This window comes from Schistocerca americana, chromosome 1 (assembly GCF_021461395.2).
Source record: "Schistocerca americana isolate TAMUIC-IGC-003095 chromosome 1, iqSchAmer2.1, whole genome shotgun sequence".
In the NCBI taxonomy this organism is placed as follows: domain Eukaryota; kingdom Metazoa; phylum Arthropoda; class Insecta; order Orthoptera; family Acrididae; genus Schistocerca; species Schistocerca americana.
The window spans coordinates 1,179,437,880-1,179,458,655 of record NC_060119.1 but is presented as its reverse complement, the minus strand read 5'-3'; the positions used below and the strand labels follow the sequence as shown (position 1 = coordinate 1,179,458,655).

General features: G+C 40.6%; 1 protein-coding gene across 2 annotated transcripts in view; it reads right to left on the bottom strand.

Moving 5' to 3' along the window:
• LOC124619738 (rab GTPase-binding effector protein 1) overlaps positions 1–20,776 on the bottom strand; it is a 193,626-nt gene that overhangs the window by 125,417 nt on the left and 47,433 nt on the right. For both annotated transcript variants that reach the window (XM_047146314.1, XM_047146324.1), the window contains exon 3: positions 8,639–8,818. In XM_047146314.1, coding sequence (XP_047002270.1) covers positions 8,639–8,818 — 180 coding nt within the window. The remainder of the gene's footprint in view (positions 1–8,638; positions 8,819–20,776) is intronic.

Here is a 20,776-nt window from a genome sequence, read left to right as displayed (position 1 = left end):
AACGGCGCTGGAGCAGACTGCGTGGAAAGCAACGCCGGAAGCACTTGTTTCGTGGTTGCCATGAGCTCCGTCTGCTGCTAAACCAAAACCCCCACTAAATCCTCCACGCCGTGGATAAGCTGCGAAACCGGAACAATGACGCAACACGCGAAAGAACGACCCTACTCGTCGCCAATTGTGTAGTAACACGGTTCACGTTTTCCGTCGCACTTCACATAGCGTAGACTGGGAACTGTCTCCTAGGCATGCCCGATGTGAACTGACTGGGCACGGCCCGTGCTGCCCGAGTTGTTGTTGTTCCACCAGCAGAGGTCGCGGCTGAATTCTCGCGTGCCCTCTGGTGGACGGGACTCTACTTGCGGCAATTACCGTCCGTGACATGCCGTGCCGATGTGCGCCTCCCGCTATCTTTCTGGTGGCTACTGCATACAGCTTTGTTTGAGGATGGCATTGGTATTAACGGAATTTTATTTTTGTTATGTTGCTCTACACTGCACAATAACAAAAGTTACATAACAACTTGATCTATGGAATCTTTTTCCTTGCAAAATTTATGTGTAATGGTACTCAAATGGATAAACCTGAATATTGTACTGTTATAAAATTCTTGGACTGTCTATATCCAAGGGAATGTTAGAAGGAATCTGCAATTGAATTTTTACTCTTCAGGAATCTGTATATATGGTGCCCGAGGAGGATTGGTCAATATTTAGGGATATGACAGGAATGATCATTCAAAGCAAAAAAGTCTAGTAAACATGGGCTCTAAAATGCGTACCTTAGTAGCTATGAAGACAACTTCATCTTCGATACTGTGAAGCAAAAATATCTTCCACTGCAGGAGGTATTATGGGCCAGCACAATAAAAAACTTGTCTATTAAACTCTCGCTCTAAAATGTATGCCTTACAAGTTATGAGCATTTGTTCAGTAGAAGAGATTTGTTCCACAGTAGCGAAGATGAATGAGTGCTCATCACTCTAGAACCCATTTTTACTAGACTTTTCCTTCGAATGGTTGTTCCTGAATGTTGACCATTCCTCTTGGGACACGTTGTATATTTTCAAATATGCAATACTTCCCTTAATCAAACAATGGAAACTCCAGGTAGGAATATCGACAATGTAGATTGCTACTCACCGTAAGGAAGACACATCAAGTTGCAGACAGGCACAATTAAAAGGTACTCACATTAAGCTTTCAGCCACAGGCCTCTCTCACGCGCACGCGCAAGCACAAGCACCTGTGCAAGCGCACGCGCACCCGCACAAATCAAGCACACCTCATGCACTCACCCAGCATTGCAATGTACGTTCAGCAATTAAAGGAGTATTAAATAACCGACTCCTTATGCATATTAGAAGAAAGAATATTGTACCTTTTTGATAGCAAATTAACTACAGTAAAGCCTTGTGCAAAATGAGTGCCATACTTGTTGAATTCTGACCACAAGCAAAACCAAATTTCTCAGCTATGTTTACACTGTTTTATTTTTAAAAAAAGCTAACTGATTGTGACTATTAATTTGTGCTCCATAATTTTAGAACAGAAATCAAATGGCATCAAAGTAGCAGCAGGGTGCTACACTAAAAAGTGTTAAGTCTATTTCAGCTACTGTAAAGATTACGGCCAGAGTTTACAACATAAAGAGTGGCATCTTTTTTCAGGATAATGCATCTGCCCAAAAACACATGTTGACAACAGAGACACTACAGAGCATTAAATATCCACCCTATTCACCAGATTTGGTATTTTCTACTTTCCACATATACATTTATACAAGAATGTGAAGATGTCATGGTAACCATAGATGCCTATTTTGCATGCCTTCTACAAGTATGTACTTCAAGAATAGTACAGGGCATGCCAAAACTGACTACAAGATTGATATTGCCACCAAATGCAAGTGGTATGCAGACATGATTTTGACCAATACAGACCAAAGCACAGTAGTCAGAATATAGCAGTCCCCAACCACCTCGTCGATGACAATCTGTAGCATTATGTATTAACATTAGAGAGTTACATATGAAATGACTGGTTCATCCATTCAAATTATTGAACTTTACTATCAAGTGATTTAAATAAGGGTGTAATTCTGCACCATTTAATTGGTAATGAACAGTAATAACAATAATTTTTTTCCAAACTTGATAACAGCAGATGATGGCAATGTTCACTCGCACAATTGGGACAATAACAAAAATGTTAGTAACTGAACTGAAGAAAAGCCACTCTTACCAAACCAGGAAGTTCACAGTATGGGGTGGACTTTGTTCATTTGGCATTTCAGGACTACCTTCTTAAGATGCCAACAGGCATGCTCTTACACTAGATTCCAATATTAAATGAAAATTATCAATTAATATCTTCTTCTTGAAAGCACCAATGCCACACTGACAGTGCAACACTCCATACAATGCAAACATCAATGACAAGGTATGTCATACAGAGTGTCTCAGCTGCTCCAACCATTGTCATTTTATACAACCCGCAATTTTAGAGTTGGCCTTCATAAACTGCATGTGAGATTGTCATAGTATCTCACTTGCTATATGCAAACTATTATTCCCACAGAAATAATGAGCAGGACCTTTTTTTTTTTTTTTTTTTTTTTTTTTAGGCAATTTAACGTAGTTAAATTTTATGGTGGGATACGTTTTCTCTGGAGGCCACAGCTTTCAAGTTATTTGAGAAAAACATACAAAAGTGACCTTCAAACGCACCTCCACCCCACATTCACCCCTCACCCTTCAGGATTTCTAGTATGTTGTTGGTGACACTCCCTCCAACCACTGTACAAAAATTTCAGAGTACACAAACTGGTTCCAATATTTGACCTTTTTTGGTCTCTACTGACTGGACTATTTCACCACCAGCACAGTCAGCTACTTTGTTAATGTTATTAATTTAAATGTGTCCATGAGTGTAATGAAAGAAAAACAGCTTTTGTAAATATTGCACTAAAACTAATTACATTGACAATCTGATCCAAAGTCAACACTTACAAGATTAGGAATTTTGTAGCCAGAAGGCCTGATAAATATAACAATACAATTGTTTCTTTTATGCTGTTAAAATTCACAAAGCTATTAAGTAAGATTTACACAAACGTCAATTTCACAATTTGTAAGCACTCGACTAACAAGGAAATGATCCAATACGACATGTCGAAACCTACTCTGAAATTTTTTTACACAGGAAGAAGACAACGAAAGAACTCTACTGTCAAAATTTTAACTGCTGAGAGGCCCTGCAAGTATTACAAAAAATAAATGAAAATTCCCAAATTCTTAGCGCACCAGGCGGCGGTAGTAATGAAACATGACACAATCCAATCATAACTTGTAAAAAACGTTTCACGTTACTGTTCGTTGATAGTTTCTCGACACTACTGTACACAGTTATTATTCTCTCGAATTAGTCACTCAAGTAACATCTATTACAAATTACCAGTTGCTTTTTGCAGTATTGTTAAGTATTGACAATACAAAATAAAGCTGAATTAATATTTATTGTGCTTTCATAAGGCATGCCTGCTAACAGTACCCTTTTTCTTCCAGTTTCACAGTAATGTGGAATCCAATTAATGTTCTCAATTTAGCAATAACGAAATAAGAAGAACATGGTTTCCAGCTGAAATCATCTGCTTCTCCCGAGGACGTACGTATGTGTCATTTGTTAGTTGATTTCCTTCACATTCATTCGAATGATATAGACATTTCGTTTGAAATTGTGGATACATTAGAAGAAATAGGAAATAATTGTGACAATTCCATGAATCATGGTTCGGACAATGTCATTTGTGCCAGTAGCAGTTCTGAAGAAGAATCCCTTCCAAGAGAAAAAAAAAAAAAAAAAGAAGAAGAAGAAAGAAGAAGAGTACTGCAACAGCTTTCAGCAGGAAAGAAAAGGCAGTGAAATATTGGTTAAACAAAGGAGGGGGAAAACACTTGAAGTTATGCAGCATGCAAAGGCATTTTCATTTTGTAAAATCGGAGCCTGAACTGTAAAAATGGAAAAACGAATTATGTGACGTAAGAAATATGTGCCAAACAGAAACACAAAACCATATGAACTGCTTGTGAGAGGTTATGCACCAATACTGATGGAGATCTATGACACTGGGCCCTCCGAATTGTATCTGATATTAACATTGTTAATTTCCAGGCTTCATCGACCTAGCTACACAGGTTCAAGAAATTACAAAGAATAGGAAGTCGCAAAATTATCAAGTTTATGTCATGTAAACGTGTATAGTAGTTGCCAGTGAAAGACAATGCTATAGAGAAATTCATAGCTGACATAAAGACTAAACTTGCCGTTATCCCTGCAACTGCTGTTTATAACGCTGATCAGTCAGGTTTCATGAAAGAACTGCGCGCAAACGACACTTCATCATTTCGGGGTAAAAAAAAAGACGGAGTCAGTTGCCCAATCAATGAATGCAGTGACACATTCATATACGATAATGCCAGTGATAAGTACGAGTGGTTTACTGTTTCCGCAGCTGTACATCTGTCTTCAAGAACTGCAAGGCAAATTAGGACCAAAAACAGAAAATGGGCTGTCTAGTTGCATAAATCTTGTGGTGGCAAGACAGAAGACAATGGAGAGGCTTATGTTCCAAACAAACCCAGTCAGAGGCTGGAAACTGTCCATGATGATGATGATGATGATGATGATGATGAGTTGCAAAAATCTTTTAATTGACGTATCAAAATCTGGAAAAATGGGAAAGAATAATTTTCAACATTTCTTTCAAAACATATTCCTACCAGCTGCAGAAACTAATTCATTGCTTTTGTTGGATACATGGTCTGGACATAACGATGACTCCGTTTCTGTGGAGGACGACGAAAAATCTGTAGATGTAATGTGGATTCTGCCTGGAACTACTACTGCAATTCAACCTCTCGATAAAGAATTTTTTCAACAGTGGAAAGCATTTTTCAAGAAATTATCAGATAACATGATTTCCAATACCTCTCTCTTATTTCAGGTTCGTCAGCAGGACAGTATTCTTAAGCTCCAGTCATTTGTGCATTACCAGTTTTCTTCACCATGCTTTATGAATTTGATCAAGTATGCCTGGTACGCAGCCCAATACATAGAACGATGGCCGGGACCATTTCTGACTCCATCTCAGTTCTGTCTAAATAAAACTGGTGGTTACTGCGAAGTAAGGTGGTACAAGACAAATGTTTGCATTTTTGTGATGACTACAGGGAATAAACAAATAATTGTTTCACTGCTAGTCAAATGTACAACATTCAAACCTAATTACAAGGAATGGCCTACAGGAATTATAGTACTGCCAAGACACATTTCATTTCAACAAATTACAAGTCCTCATTGATGGACATGGTCTGTGACATCAGACACTGCCATAATTTTATTTTCTCTGCTAGCCACTTTTATCAGAATTACATGTGCAAGAATTGAACTGTCGATATGAAGTTATTCAAAAAAATGTTTGTATAGTTTAAGCCAGGTTTTCACCGGAGCCAACACGCATGAGCAAAAGAGAATTCTGTCTGGTGTACACCGTATGCCTCTCGCACATCTGTCAACTGGACACCACCACAGCTATTTTTGTGTCCCTAACCTTCCCCAGTTACCTAATCAGAAAATGGAGACCTGCCATTTAACGTGGAATCTGAACCACATATCTTTCGTGGCCACTCCAATATCTGTGAGAAGTGAATGCTTGGTTAAAAATCATTGTGAAAAAGTTGTGGTCTAAATGGGATTTAATCCCACACTCTCTGAATCAAGAAGCGTGTGCTTTGCCACTAGACCATTTTTGTAAAAAAAAAAAGGAGTATGACTATTAGACCCTACACACGTAGTGGAAATGCTAGCTGTGTCACCTCTTGAGATGACGTTCGACGTCGGTAGTTAGTGTTCTCTTTATAAATTTCCCCTCAATGGTAATGAGAAGCCAGGGAAAAATGGCAGCTGACATACAAGGACATTTTTGGACCAGTGCTAAGGATCTCCATGCATGTCATGCTTACATAGAAATTGAGACAAATTCTTCCTTCCCTGCGCTATTTTGCATACTCCATCAACAACAGTGTGCTCGCCATGCAAAATAATAGCAAAGTTTTGTATTGTGGCCCTAACAAGATACAGTTCTATCCTGTATACCAAATATTAGCTCTAGAAACTAAAAGTAATAACACAGCGTTCATAGGCAATGTTTGCTATCTCGTGTTCTCTTCCATTCCCTCTAGTTTAACGATTCTATCCATATACAAGCAAATGGTAGCGAATTTTCCACAAATGCTCATTCACACATGTTCACTTACATTTGTTCCATTGTAAACCATGGTTTAGATGGTTAAAATTAGTGTCTGTGAACTCCAGATAATTCCACTACGAGGCACTGCACGAGTGATTCACCGAGTTGTGGGCTAGGTGGGCAGGGCTGTATAAACTGCTGTTATAAGCTGATCTTCATGTGGCAAAAATGTGTCAACTTCAACATATTTTACAAAACACTTGCAGTGCCTCTTAGCAGCTAAAATTTTGACAGTGCATTTCTGTTGTTGTCTTCTTCCTGCGTAAAAAATTTCAGAGTAAGTTTCGACATGTCTTATTGGACCATTCCCTCGTAAGCTGGTGGGGTTATAATGCCAGTCAATGAAGACCAAACAAAGTCAAATGTTGGAGATAATTCATGTAGTCAAATATTTTGCACAGTAGTACGAGGGAATGAGTGGGGGCTGATTGTGGGAGTGGGGGCGTGTTTGAAGGTCACTTTTGTACATTTTTCTTGAATGACTAATACTACAGCCTCTATCAAAAATACATGTTTTTGGATAGGGTCTGCCTTTAGCAAAACAAAATCTTGTTTTTTAATCCAAACATGTTTCACTGCAGTTCCAGCATCTTCAGTGGACTTTTATTTTTCATCTGTTAAAGATAAAGCGTGTTCAGTGGAACATGTTTGGGTTAAAAAACAAAATTGTGTTTTGCTAAAGGCAGACCCTATCCAAAAACATATGTATTGTTAAAGCAAACACGGAAGAAAAGCGCTTCAACCCCAAGATGACTCTATTAAAAACTTATTTCAAAATTTAACTACATTAAATTTCCTACAAAAATCCTGTTCATTTTTTCTGTAGGAGTAATATTTTGCACATAGTGAGAGAGAGAATATGAAAATCTCACTTGTTTTATGAAGGCCAGCTGTAGCATTGCAGGTTGCATAAAACAACAATGGTGTGGGCACCTGAATCACAAATGATGATCCTACTTGGTCTCCTCACCTGCAAATTTTGTAGCACTATGATTAATTATTATGATGTCAGACTCTCTAGCAACATGTAAAGGAGTGACTGTGCTGAGAAAGTAACCACCATACAAAACAATTTTGTACAGGCTTCACAAAAGCATACGTATTCAACTGATATAAAAGTTTTCCGAGTATCGTACCATGTCATAATGTAAAAAACTCTGCTGGAGAAACCAATGTTTTGGCCACGGTTACTGTGGTCCTCTTCTGGGTCATCAGTATACCAAGAAGAAGGCCACTGTAATTATGGCTGGAACAATGGTTTCTCCAGCATAGTTTTCAATATTACGACACAGTACAATACTCAGAAAACATATCTGAAGTGACTGACCATGGAAGCCTGCGAAATTATATACACATATCTGTTAAATGACATTAAAACAATTTACTGTTATTACATATATAAGTTGTTGTTCGTTCTGCCACACACTAGCTACATACTGGACAAATGATGGACAACTTCAATAGCCTAGAAGGTTATTCATAAAAAAGTGCCCTTTTTTTAATAGTCTTAGACAATGAATATAGTTGTATTTAACTGATATCAAATTCGGTCATCTCATGATGATACAGTATGTATCACCAATAAGGCAACTGCAGCAGTATGTTGATCCAAACGAATATATTGGCAGATGGGACTGTTACAACTTTGTAAATACAATGGAAAGGAAACTGACTGACAATGGCCATAGGGTCTCACTGGGATGACGCAAAAGCTGAGTATGCAGTAACAAGTACGCTCACCAATAATGAAAGTAAACTGTGTAGGATGGGCTTCATCTCACTGCATGAAAAGGAAATAGAAGACCTGGCATTTCAGAGCAGAATAATGTTTTGAAATGAGAAGAAACCATTCTCTGGTATTTTTAGGATTGTTTTTCAGACTAAACGGAGATGATGCATGAAATCTGTAAACCACACAGATTGGGTAATGATAATTTCACACTACAGTGAGGTCTGCTGCATGTTTGCAAAGGGAATGTGCAACAGAACAAATACAGGTGCGAAAAAATTATGAGAGGGAGCTTTCTCACAGAAGTGATAGTAAACATGTCAAGACGATGACAATGAAATCAGAGTGGTGGAACGTGATGGACTGGTAACGTGTGAAATCCAAGGAAAAGCATCTTTCTCTGACACACAACATATCTGCAATAGAGTAGCTCGTTGCATCTACAAAGTTAAAGAAAAATCAAGAAAATGCAATAAGAGGTAAGTTTTGTTTTATTTGATGGTTATGCAACTTTTGTACTGATTAGTTGCATAAGGGTTACCTGGATAAGCAAAAACAAATACAAATGAATAACAAACTGTGTTGTATAAGGACAATTATTACCATGTACCAACTGCTGTAATGTAGCAATTTCTTCCTGGCATTTCCGCTCGGCCTGCTGCCCACTTTCCACGTGAAACCCTGCCACAAGGAGCTGGCTTTTTGCTTCTCCTAACTCATCACTGAGCTTCTGATTTTCTTCTTTCAATCTCTCTTGTTCTGCTGTACTCCTCTTTAGTTCTTCTGTAAAAATTAAAGATGGTCACAAATCACCACATTATATTGTGCATTAGTTAAAACTGGAAGTATACACATAGAAAGTAACTCCAGAAAAGTTCAGCCATTGTACTGCAGCCATGATGATCAATAATATTCCTAGTGGCATCCACAAAAACCAAGGTAAGCAAGATAACAATATATTTTGATGAGTTGGAATGAAACATTCTTTCTATAGATCTTTGGAGCTTCTGTGACATCATGCGAAGCCAAACTTGCAACTGTAGCCAAAATCCACATACTCTCGGCTGTATGCAGCATGCAAGACAAATTGTGCAATGTACAGCTCTGCAGATTTATTCCAAAGTCAGCAATTTAAGGTGTGTAATCGTATAACTACACTCAGGAAGATTCCAAGGTATGGCCAATGGACTGGAATATGTACACTGCTAACACTTCCTATGCTGCCTCCAGCTGGCTTTTTGGCAACTTCTGCGATGATCTCCACAACAGTGCACGAATACAGTTCAAAGTCTATAGGCAGAAAGTCAAACAAAAACACCTCATTTACATTTCCAACAAATGGAATTTATTGGCTTCAATTAAACCTCACCAAATCCATTTTTTCACTAAACATCACCGTCCAGCTAGCTACTTGCTTCGACAACCTAATTTGAGGCCTCTATCTACAGAGGATGTCCACACTTACTATAAGGCACACAGCCTTAGGAAAATCGGAAAATGACTGACTAGCATTCAACATCTGATCACATAAATGTACTTCTGATTCTTGTGTTCATTGCATATTTGAAGAGCAACTTTGTTGATTGTGAAGGATCACTAAATACCAAAGAAAATAAGGCATTTTAAAACAAACAAAACATAGGTTGGTTACCAATGCTTTTAAAAACAGAACAAAAGTAAGTAAGTACGTAAGTAAGAGTGAGTGAGTCTGTCTTTCTGACATAAGCTCTGGCTGAAAGCTATATGTGAGTGTCTTTTAATCGTGCCTGTCTGCAACTTGACGTGTCTTCTTTACAGTAAGTAGCAACCTAGTTTTTCCTACATTGTCAACGGGAGGAACTGCTGTACATCCACTACACTCCCCCACTACAGATTCATCAGTGTCAACAGCAGTAAATTCATGATGCTCATCTAAACAAGTCACGTGTGTTTAAAAACATAATTCTGGGTACATGTCTTCAAGCAAGGGGAGGCACACAGCAATCGGTCACAATCTCATTAGTTTTTATTACTCTTGCATATCTAGATCTCAGCTATAAATAGCCATGTTGAGTGCTCAAATACAAGAAAATCACAAGAATCAGAATTAATTTACTATACATAGAACAATACGTAAAACACCATGTTACCCAATAGCAGCTATCTATTCCAGTGTACATACCATCCGAGTTACAATCCAACAAACTAGTGATAGTACATGTCACCATACAATCTTATTGATGTATAGACAGAAGGAAACTGAGGTGGTTGTTTATTGTTATGCAGACCCTAATGCCTCATTTGGCAAATCAATACTACTTCTAATACATATGCTAATAAATTTTTCGTTCCCTATTTTATAGCAGAAAAGCACATTCCACTGAAGTATATTTTTTTTTTTTTTTAATTTGTAACCTTTCTTTTCAATTGAACTGAATTCTTCTGGCAAGCTTGCAACTGTTAGTTGGTCTTCTGATTGAACTGGTCCTAAGAAATCAGGTTGTTCAATGTTTTGCTTCTATAAGCTCATCAACTGTCAGCTCCTGACTGTATGAATCCAGCAGTTTTTTACCATCACCACCATACATGTCTGAATTTGTCTGATAAGATCGACCACCTCTTCAATTACATTATCAGGATCTGGTGCCGATTCCTCCTAGGTTTCAATGGTAAAGGGGGCGGGGAATTGGACACGGTTTTTTTCCAGACACCATTAAAAGTTTTTCATGAAATTTCATTCTAAGATCATCCAATAACTCTCTCTCAGGGCATACAAAACATTGAACTGCTTCAAATTTGAAGCTTGTAGAATTGTTTCTCTGTGAGTGTGACAAGCTGAGGCTTGGCAATACCACACTTATGTGGTCAACAAACAAATGATGTGCAAACAATTCTAAGCCTTATATTGCTTAATCCAGCAGTCTTAATCACAATAATTGAAAATCCTCTTTGGTTCCAAACCTGTTAAATATAAATGAGAGCAATTCTCATCAACTGTTTTATGTAATATTCTGCCATGTTCAGGCACCTGATTCACTACGGCAGCCGACACCGTAAGAGCATAATTCAGATATGCACAATAAATCAGTCATCTTTCTTAATTGTGGGTCGCCTGATCTAATTTGTTGTGGGACCAAAGGAAAGGATGAAAACAAATAAATTCTTTTAAATTCTGAGCTTATTTTCTCTAAATTCCCAATGGATATTTTCTTATTTAATGCCCAGATAAGAGAAACTGTCTTTCAAAAAATCTAAGAAATCAAATTCCACAATCGAATGCATATTTATGTGCCCAAAGTACTATAAATGATCTATGGGGTAGAGCTCACTTGGGAAGATTATTCTGTTAACAAGTGTTGGATGTTGTTGTTGTTGTTGTGGTCTTCAGTCCTGAGACTGGTTTGATGCTGCTCTCCATGCTACTCTATCCTATGCAAGATTCTTCATCTCCCAGTACTTACTGCAACCTACATCCTTCTGAATCTGCTTAGTGTATTCATCTCTTGGTCTCCCTCTACGATTTTTACCCTCCACACTGCCCTCCAACGCTAAATTTGTGATCCCCTGATGCCTCAGAACATGTCCTACCAACCGATCCCTTCTTCTAGTCAAGTTGTGCCACAAACTCCTCTTCTCCCCAATTCTATTCAATACCTCCTCATTAGTTATGTGATCTACCCATCAAATCTGCAGCATCCTTCTGTAGCACCACATTTCGAAAGCTTCTATTCTCTTCTTGTCCAAACTATTTATCGTCCATGTTTCACTTCCATACATGGCTACACTCCATACGAATACTTTCAGAAATGACTTCCTGACACTTAAATCAATACTCGATGCCAACAAATTTCTCTTCTTCAGAAACGTTTTCCTTGCCATTGCCAGTCTACATTTTATATCCTCTCTACTTCGACCATCATCAGTTATTTTGCTCCCCCAATAGCAAAACTCCTTTACTACTTTAAGTATCTCATGTGGATACCTATAATTAAACATAAGATTACTGTAGAACTGCAATTGGCTTTCCAAAGACTGTGCATCTCGCAAATGCGAATTAAAGTTGGATCCAAGATCCAAAAAAGTAAAGAAACTGAAAAAAACAACACAAGTTACGGAATTTACCTCACAAACTGTGAGCTGCTCAGAGCAAAAGCAGCAATACAGGACTAAAAGAGTTGAAACTTACTTGATTGATTCGGCGAAAACTGTGCCAGGCTGCCACCAACCTCACAACTCCAGAATGAGATTTTCACTTTGCAGTGGAATGTGCACTGATATGAAACTTCCTGGCAGATTAAAACTGTGTGTCGAACCGAGACTCGAACTCAGGACCTTTGTCTTTCGCAGGCAAGGTCCTGAGTGAGTCTCGGTCCGGCACACAGTTTTAATCTCCCAGGAAGTTTCATATCAGCGCACACTCCGCTGCAGAGTGAAAATCTCATTCTGGAAACATCCCCCAGGCTTTGGCTAAGCCATGTCTCCGCAATATCCTTTCTTCCAGGAGTGCTAGTTCCGCAAGGTTCGCAGGAGAGCTTTTGTGAAGTTTGGAAGGTAGTAGACAAGAAGTAAAGCTGTGAGGGTGGGGCACGAGTCGTACTTGGTAGAGCACTTGCCCACAAAAGGCAAAGGTCCCGAGTTCGAGTCTCGGTCCAGCACACAGTTTTAATCTGCCAGGAAGTTTCAAGTTTTAACCTCACAACTGATTAATTTTCCTCTCCGCTCCCAGAAACCCAGAAAACTATAGCTTGGAGGAGAGGGTATACAACTTTTGCCACAGTGACAAGCAAGACCTTTCTCAAAGTGCTGAAATGCATGAGAAACCTGCAATAACTTCTCCACTATCACTTTCAGTATGACCATTAACTGCCCAGAGTTTAGTACATAGTATACGCTGTGTCACCACTCAGTGGTTCAGAAATTTACACAACAGCGCCAATGTTGATGACCCATCTGATTTGCTGACATCATCTGAATAGTTAGATTCCAGAATTTTCCTGCACTGAACAAGGCACAATGTTGGTGTCATACATTTGCAAACATCAACAGGAAATGCAGATTCATCACACCAGAAATACATAGATGACCTGTGGGTGCTTTACCATCTTCCAAGATAGTTTAACCTCGTGGACACCAGAAATCAGCCAGATTGTGGCCACAACTTTTCTGAGAACAAGCAGGAAGGTAATGAGGTGTTTAAGCTGTCCCCATGTTCATAGCAACAACACAAATCCACCACTAACCTCACAGGCCTGCCTCACCGAAGAAAAATCCGCGAATCTTCACTAGAAGCCACTAACAACGTATTTCCCACCAGCACAGTTAAGAACATTAAGCTGCCAATTTTACTTATTATTACATAGTGATAAATGAGATAGTGGCATCAATTAGCTTAATGTAGATGTGCGAACAATTGTCTCGTACAGCAAGCTTTACATGTTTCAGTGACTCACTGATCCATCGGTTGAAGCAAGCTGATTGTATTCAGTGGCTAAAACACAGCTTCCACACGAGTCGAAATTGATTGATTGATTGATAGTATAATTTTAAATGGGATTTATTTTATTGGCAATAATGTTCAACTTCAGGGATGAAGTGATGACCAAACCGATTTTCAAAAAGGGAAGCTGTCACCTGAGCTTTAGTATTAGACTTCCAAATCACAGGCAACCCAGCTTTAGATGTAATTTTTAAAGCTCTTGGATTTTCTGAGGGACAAACTAAGAGAGGTTTTAACTTACAATTACCCAACGGATTCGCACCACCCATCACTGTCAACTGTTCTTTGGCAGCCTTGAAACCTGGAAAGGTTTTCTCTTGATGCCCAATGAAAGTTCTTTCAGGCAGCTTCTTTAAGAACAGAATAGGTTCATCTATGTTGAATACTGTTTGGTTGGTACAGCCACCTTCTTCTATCATTGCCTGGAGTTTCTCTGGATAGAGCAACACAGTGTCTTTATTAGCGCCCGCCGCTCTCCACTGTCTGCGATGCTAAGCCAATTACAACTTTTGAATCAGCTAAATCAACCAATTGTTACTAGTTTTAAACACCCCATCTTTGGCTGGCCCACAGCTGCTTCTTTCAATCTCTCAAAAATCAGCTTAGCTTGACAGTATACCATGTTCTAATCAGCAGAACAAATTTTCACTCTTACTTGATTATCATGCCATAATTTTAATATTGTTTCCATTGTTGCTGTTGTTGTTGTTGTTGTTGTGGTCTTCAGTCCTGAGACTGGTTTGATGCAGCTCTCCATGCTACTCTACCCTGTACAAGCTTTTTCATCTCCCAGTACCTACTGCAACCTACATCCTTCTGAATCTGCTTAGTGTATTCATCTCTTGGTCTCCCTCGACGATTTTTACCCTCCACGCTGCCCTCCAATACTAAACTGGTGATCCCTCGATGTCTCAGAACATGTCCTGCCAACCGATCCCTTCTTCTAGTCAAGTTGTGCCACAAACTCCTCTTCTCCCCAATCCTATTCAATACTTCCTCATTAGTTACGTGATCTACCCATCTAATCTTCAGCATTCTTCTGTAGCACCACATTTCGAAAGCTTCTATTCTCTTCTTGTCCAAACTATTTATCGTCCGTGTTTCACTTCCATATATGGCTACACTCCATACGAATACTTTCAGAAATGACTTCCTGACACTTAAATCAATACTCGATGCCAACAAATTTCTCTTCTTCAGAAACGTTTTCCTTGCCATTGCCAGTCTACATTTTATATCCTCTCTACTTCGACCATCATCAGTTATTTTGCTCCCCCAATAGCAAAACTCCTTTACTACTTTAAGTATCTCATGTGGATACCTATAATTAAACATAAGATTACTGTAGAACTGCAATTGGCTTTCCAAAGACTACTTTAAGTGCCTCATTTCCTAATCTAATTCCCTCAGCATCACCCGACTTAATTAGATTACATTCCATTATCCTTGTTTTGCTTTTGTTGATGTTCATCTTATATCCTCCTTTCAAAACACTGTCCATTCCATTCAACTGCTCTTCCAAGTCCTTTGCTGTCTCTGACAGAATTACAATGTCATCGGCGAACCTCAAAGTTTTTATTTCTTCTCCATGAATTTTAATACCTACTCCGAATTTTTCTTTTGTTTCCTTCACTGCTTGCTCAATATACAGATTGAACAACATCGGGGAGAGGCTACAACCCTGTCTTACTCCCTTCCCAACCACTGCTTCCCTTTCATGTCCCTCGACTCTTATAACTGCCATCTGGTTTCTGTACAAATTGTAAATAGCCTTTGGCTCCCTGTATTTTACCCCTGCCACCTTTAGAATTTGAAAGAGAGTATTCCAGTCAACATTGTCAAAAGCTTTCTCTAAGTCTACAAATGCTAGAAACGTAGGTTTGCCTTTCCTTAATCTTTCTTCTAAGATAAGTCGTAAGGTCAGTATTGCCTCACGTGTTCCAGTGTTTCTACGGAATCCAAACTGATCTTCCCCGAGGTTGGCTTCTACTAGTTTTTCCATTCATCTGTAAAGAATTCGTGTTAGTATTTTGCAGCTGTGACTTATTAAACTGATAGTTCGGTAATTTTCACATCTGTCAACACCTGCTTTCTTTGGGATTGGAATTATTATATTCTTCTTTAAGTCTGAGGGTATTTCACCTGTTTCATACATCTTGCTCACCAGATGGTAGAGTATTGTCAGGACTGGCTCTCCCAAGGCCGTCAGTAGTTCCAATAGAATGTTGTCTACTCTGGGGGCCTTGTTTCGACTCAGGTCTTTCAGTGCTCTGTCAAACTCTTCACGCAGTATCATATCTCCCATTTCATCTTCATCTACATCCTCTTCCATTTCCATAATATTGTCCTCAAGTACATCACCCTCGTATAGACCCTCTATATACTCCTTCCGCCTTTCTGCTTTTCCTTCTTTGCTTAGAACTGGGTTTCCATCTGAGCTCTTGATGTTCATGCAAGTGATTCTCTTATCTCCAAAGGTCTCTTTAATTTTCCTGTAGGCAGTATCTATCTTACCCCTAGTGACATAGGCCTCTACATCCTTACATTTGTCCTCTAGCCATCCCTGCTTAGCCATTTTGCACTTCCTGTCGATATCATTTTTGAGACGTTTGGATTCCTTTTTGCCTGCTTCATTTACTGCATCTTTATATTTTCTCCTTTCATCAATTAAATTCAATATTTCTTCTGTTACCCAAGGATTTCTACTCGTCTTGTTACCTACTTGATCCTCTGCTGCCTTCGCTACTTCATCCCTCAAAGCTACCCATTCTTCTTCTACTGTATTTCTTTCCCCCATTCCTGTCAACTGTTCCCTTATGCTCTCCCTGAAACTCTGTACAACCTCTGGTTCTTTCAGTTTATCCAGGTCCCATCTCCTTAAATTCCCACCTTTTTGCAGTTTCTTCAGTTTTAATCTACAGGTCATAACCAATAGATTGTGGTCAGAGTCCACATCTGCCCCTGGAAATGTCTTACAATTTAAAACCTAGTTCCTAAATCTCTGTCTTACCATTATATAATCTATCTGATACCTTTTAGTATCTCCAGGGTTCTTCCATGTATACAACCTTCTTTCATGATTCTTAAACCACGTGTTAATTATGATTATGTTGTGCTCTGTGCGAAATTCTACCAGGCGGCTTCCTCTTTCATTTCTTAGCCCCAATCCATATTCACCTACTACGTTTCCTTCTCTCCCTTTTCCTAAACTCGAATTCCAGTCACCCATGACTATTAAATTTTCGTCCCCCTTCACAATCTGAATAATTTCTTTTATTTCATCATACATTTCTTCAATTTCTTCGTCATCTGCAGAGCTAGTTGGCATATAAACTTCTACTCCTGTAGTAGGTGTGGGCTTCGTATCTATCTTGACCACAATAATGCGTTCACTATGCTGTTTGTAGTAGCTTACCCGCCTTCCTATTTTCCTATTCATTATTAAACCTACTCCTGCATTACCCCTATTTGATTTTGTGTTTATAACCCTGTAGTCACCTGACCAAAAGTCTTGTTCCTCCTGCCACCGAACTTCACTAATTCCCACTATATCTAACTTCAACCTATCCATTTCCCTTTTTAAATTTTCTAACCTACCTGCCCGATTAAGGGATCTGACATTCCACGCTCTGATCCGTAGAACGCCAGTTTTCTTTCTCCTGATAACGACATCCTCTTGAGTAGTCCCCGCCCGGAGATCCGAATGGGGGACTATTTTACCTCCGGAATATTTTACCAAAGAGGACGCCATCATCATTTAATCATACAGTAAAGCTGCATGCCCTCAGGAAAAATTATGGCTGTAGTTTCCCCTTGCTTTGAGTCTTTCACAGTACCAGCACAGCAAGGCCGTTTTGGTTATTGTTACAAGTCCAGATCAGTCAATCATCCAGACTGTTGCCCTTGCAACTGCTGAAAAGGCTGTTGCCCCTCTTCAGGAACCACACGTTTGTCTGGCCTCTCAACAGATACCCCTCTGTTGTGGTTGCACCTACAGTACGGCTATCTGTATCGCTGAGGCACGCAAGACTCCCCACCAACGGCAAGGTCCATGGTTCATGGGGGGGGATTGTTTCCATGTGAATGATAAAACCATGATGTCTACAAATGATACCTGAATTCAGAGACTGAGCGTTTTTCACATCTTCAGGAATTTTTTCTTTACCTTTTATAATTGTTTTGACTGTTGATACCAGTAGATCAAACTATTTATCAATTCACATAATTTAATTTTCGCAATGAAGTCTTTGATAATATTACGTTTAGTTCCAAATATTATGATTTTCTTTTCTTGTTTGATGCAGATGAATCAGTTCTGACATAGAAACTATCAATGAAGAGAACTCCATGGATAAAACGATTCCACACGAAACACATCTCAATCTCTCATAAACCACACAGTGTGTGGGCAAAGTGGGGGGAATAGAGGTGAGCGGCGGTCAAACAGATGAATCATTTAACTTCGGACTTGCGTAAAACAGGGTAGTGTAAATAGGGTATCACTGTACTGTTTAAGATTTAACAATAAATTACTTGGTGGCACATTTCGTAAGTGTTGCATACTATGTCGTTACAAGACCATGTCAACATTTTCTCTCTCTCTCTTGTTTGTGGTTTTAGGGCGCAAAACTTCTATGGTCATTAGCGCCCAGCCCGTGACGTAGAAAACAGGAAAAAAACGAAATTTAAAATCAGCAGCAATGGAAACATAGTCAGAAAATTGGAGAAACTAAAGGCAGAAGGAATGCTTAAAAGTCCACTATAGAAAGGGGTTGGTTGTCCACAAAAAAAAAGCTTCAAATGACTGACGTCATTTCACTGTCACTAATAAACTGTAGAACGCGGTCAGCTGAGCGCGTGTCATCTGCTAAAATCGACGATAGATCAGGCGATAGCTGTAGACGGGAGCGTAACGGATTAAAATAGGGGCATTCAATTAAAAGGTGTCTGACCGTCCACAGCTGAGAGCAGTGGGGACAGAGTGGGGGAGGATCACCGCTTAAAAGATGTCGATGACTAAAAAGACAGTGCCCTATCCGGAGTCGAGCTAAAATTACCTCCTCCCGACGACGCGTTCGGGAGGAAGAGGTCCAAGCGCAAGGAACGGCTTTCACTTCCCGCAATTTATTGTGGGGAAGTGTTGACCAATGCGCATGCCATAAATGAGTAACTTGGCGACATAAACCGCTTCGTAGATCGGTAAACGGAAGAGACTGAAGAGCTGGCCGAGGAAGAGAGACTGCAGCCTTGGCCGCTATATCGGCCGCCTCATTTCCACAGATACCAGCGTGTCCCGGGAGCCAGAGGAACGCCACTGAGACGCCCCCCAGGTGGAGCAAGCGCAGACAGTCCTGAATCCGGTGGACCAGAGGGTGCACAGGGTAAAGAGCTTGGAGACTTAGGAGAGAGCTGAGAGAATCTGAGCAGATTACGTACTGTATCCGCTGATGGCGGCGGATGTAGTGGACAGCCTGGAGAACAGCGTAAAGCTCTGCAGTATAAACCGAACACTGGTCGGGAAGCCGAAAGTGATTTGGGGTGTCGCCAACAATATAGGCACTCCCTACACCTAACGATGTTTTCGAGCCATCGGTGTAAATAAATGTGGCTTCCGTCATTTGTGCACATAGAGCAGCAAATGCCCGACGGTAAACAAGTGTAGGGGTACCATCTTTGGGAAATTGACATAGGTCTCTGAGCAAGTCGATCCGGGGACGGTGCCAAGGCGGTGCTGTACCCCAAGTTGTCAAGAAGGTTTTAGGAAAGCGGAAGGAAAGAGAATGGAGCAGTTGACGGAAGCGGACTCCCAGGGGTAGTAGGGAGGAGGAGCGGCCTGCATACCCGACATCAAAGGAGGCGTCGAAAAAAAGGTTATGGGCTGGATTAGCAGGCATGGATGACAGATGGCTAGCATAACGACTCAGAAGGACTGCCCGCCGATTGGACAGCGGAGGTTCAGCAGTCTCAGCATAAAGGCTTTCCACAGGGCTGGTGTAAAAAGCTCCAGACACTAAACGTAATCCACGGTGGTGGATAGAGTCGAGACGCCGAAGAATAGACGGCCGAGCAGAGGAGTAGACTATGCTTCCATAATCCAATTTCGAGCGCACTAAGGCGCGATAGAGGCGGAGAAGGACCACCCGGTCCGCTCCCCAAGAGGTACCATTCAGGACACGGAGGGTGTTAAGGGAACGCAGACAGCGAGCCGAAAGATAGGAAACGTGGGAGGACCAGCACAGTTTTCTGTCAAACATAAGACCCAAGAATTTAGCGACGTCGGAAAACGGAAGGTTGACAGGACCTAGATGTAAGGAGGGCGGAAGAAACTCCTTACGTCGCCAAAAATTAACACAAACGGTCTTACTGGGTGAGAAACGGAAGCCGGTTTCGATGCTCCACGAGTAGAGGCGATCGAGACATCCTTGAAGACGTCTTTCAAGAAGGCTGGTCCTTTGAGAACTGTAGTAGATCGCAAAATCGTCCACAAAGAGGGAGCCCGAGACATCAGGAAGGAGACAATCCATAATTGGATTAATGGCGATGGCAAACAGTACAACACTCAGCACGGAGCCCTGGGGTACCCCGTTTTCTTGGGAGAAAGTACGGGAGAGAGTAGTGTTCACCCGCACCCTAAATGTGCGCTCTGCCATAAATTCGCGAAGAAAAAGGGGCAGCCGGCCTCGAAAGCCCCAAGAGAACAGTGTGCGGAGGATGCCTGTCCTCCAACAGGTATCGTACGCTCTCTCCAGATCAAAAAATATTGCTACCGTTTGGCGTTTCCGGAGAAAATTGTTCATGATATAAGTGGAGAGAGCAACAAGATGGTCAACAGCAGAACGATGCTTTCGGAATCCGCATTGGGCTGGTGTTAAAAGACTGCGGGACTCCAGCCACCAAGCTAAACGGTAATTCACCATACGCTCCAAAACCTTACAGACACTACTCGTGAGAGAAATGGGGCGATAGCTAGAGGGGAGATGTTTGTCCTTTCCAGGTTTCGGAACGGGAACGACAATAGCTTCCCGCCATCGCCTGGGAAAGGTACTGTCGGTCCAAATTCGATTATAAAGGCGAAGGAGGTGACGCAGGCTATGGGTTGATAAATGCAGCAACATTTGGACATGGATACCATCCGGTCCTGGGGCGGAGGAGCGAGAAGTAGAGAGTGCATGTTGGAGTTCGCGCATGGAGAAAACAGTATTGTAGCTTTCGCGATTTTGAGAGGAGAAAGCAAGATGCCGCACTTCTGCTGCACGTTTCTTCGG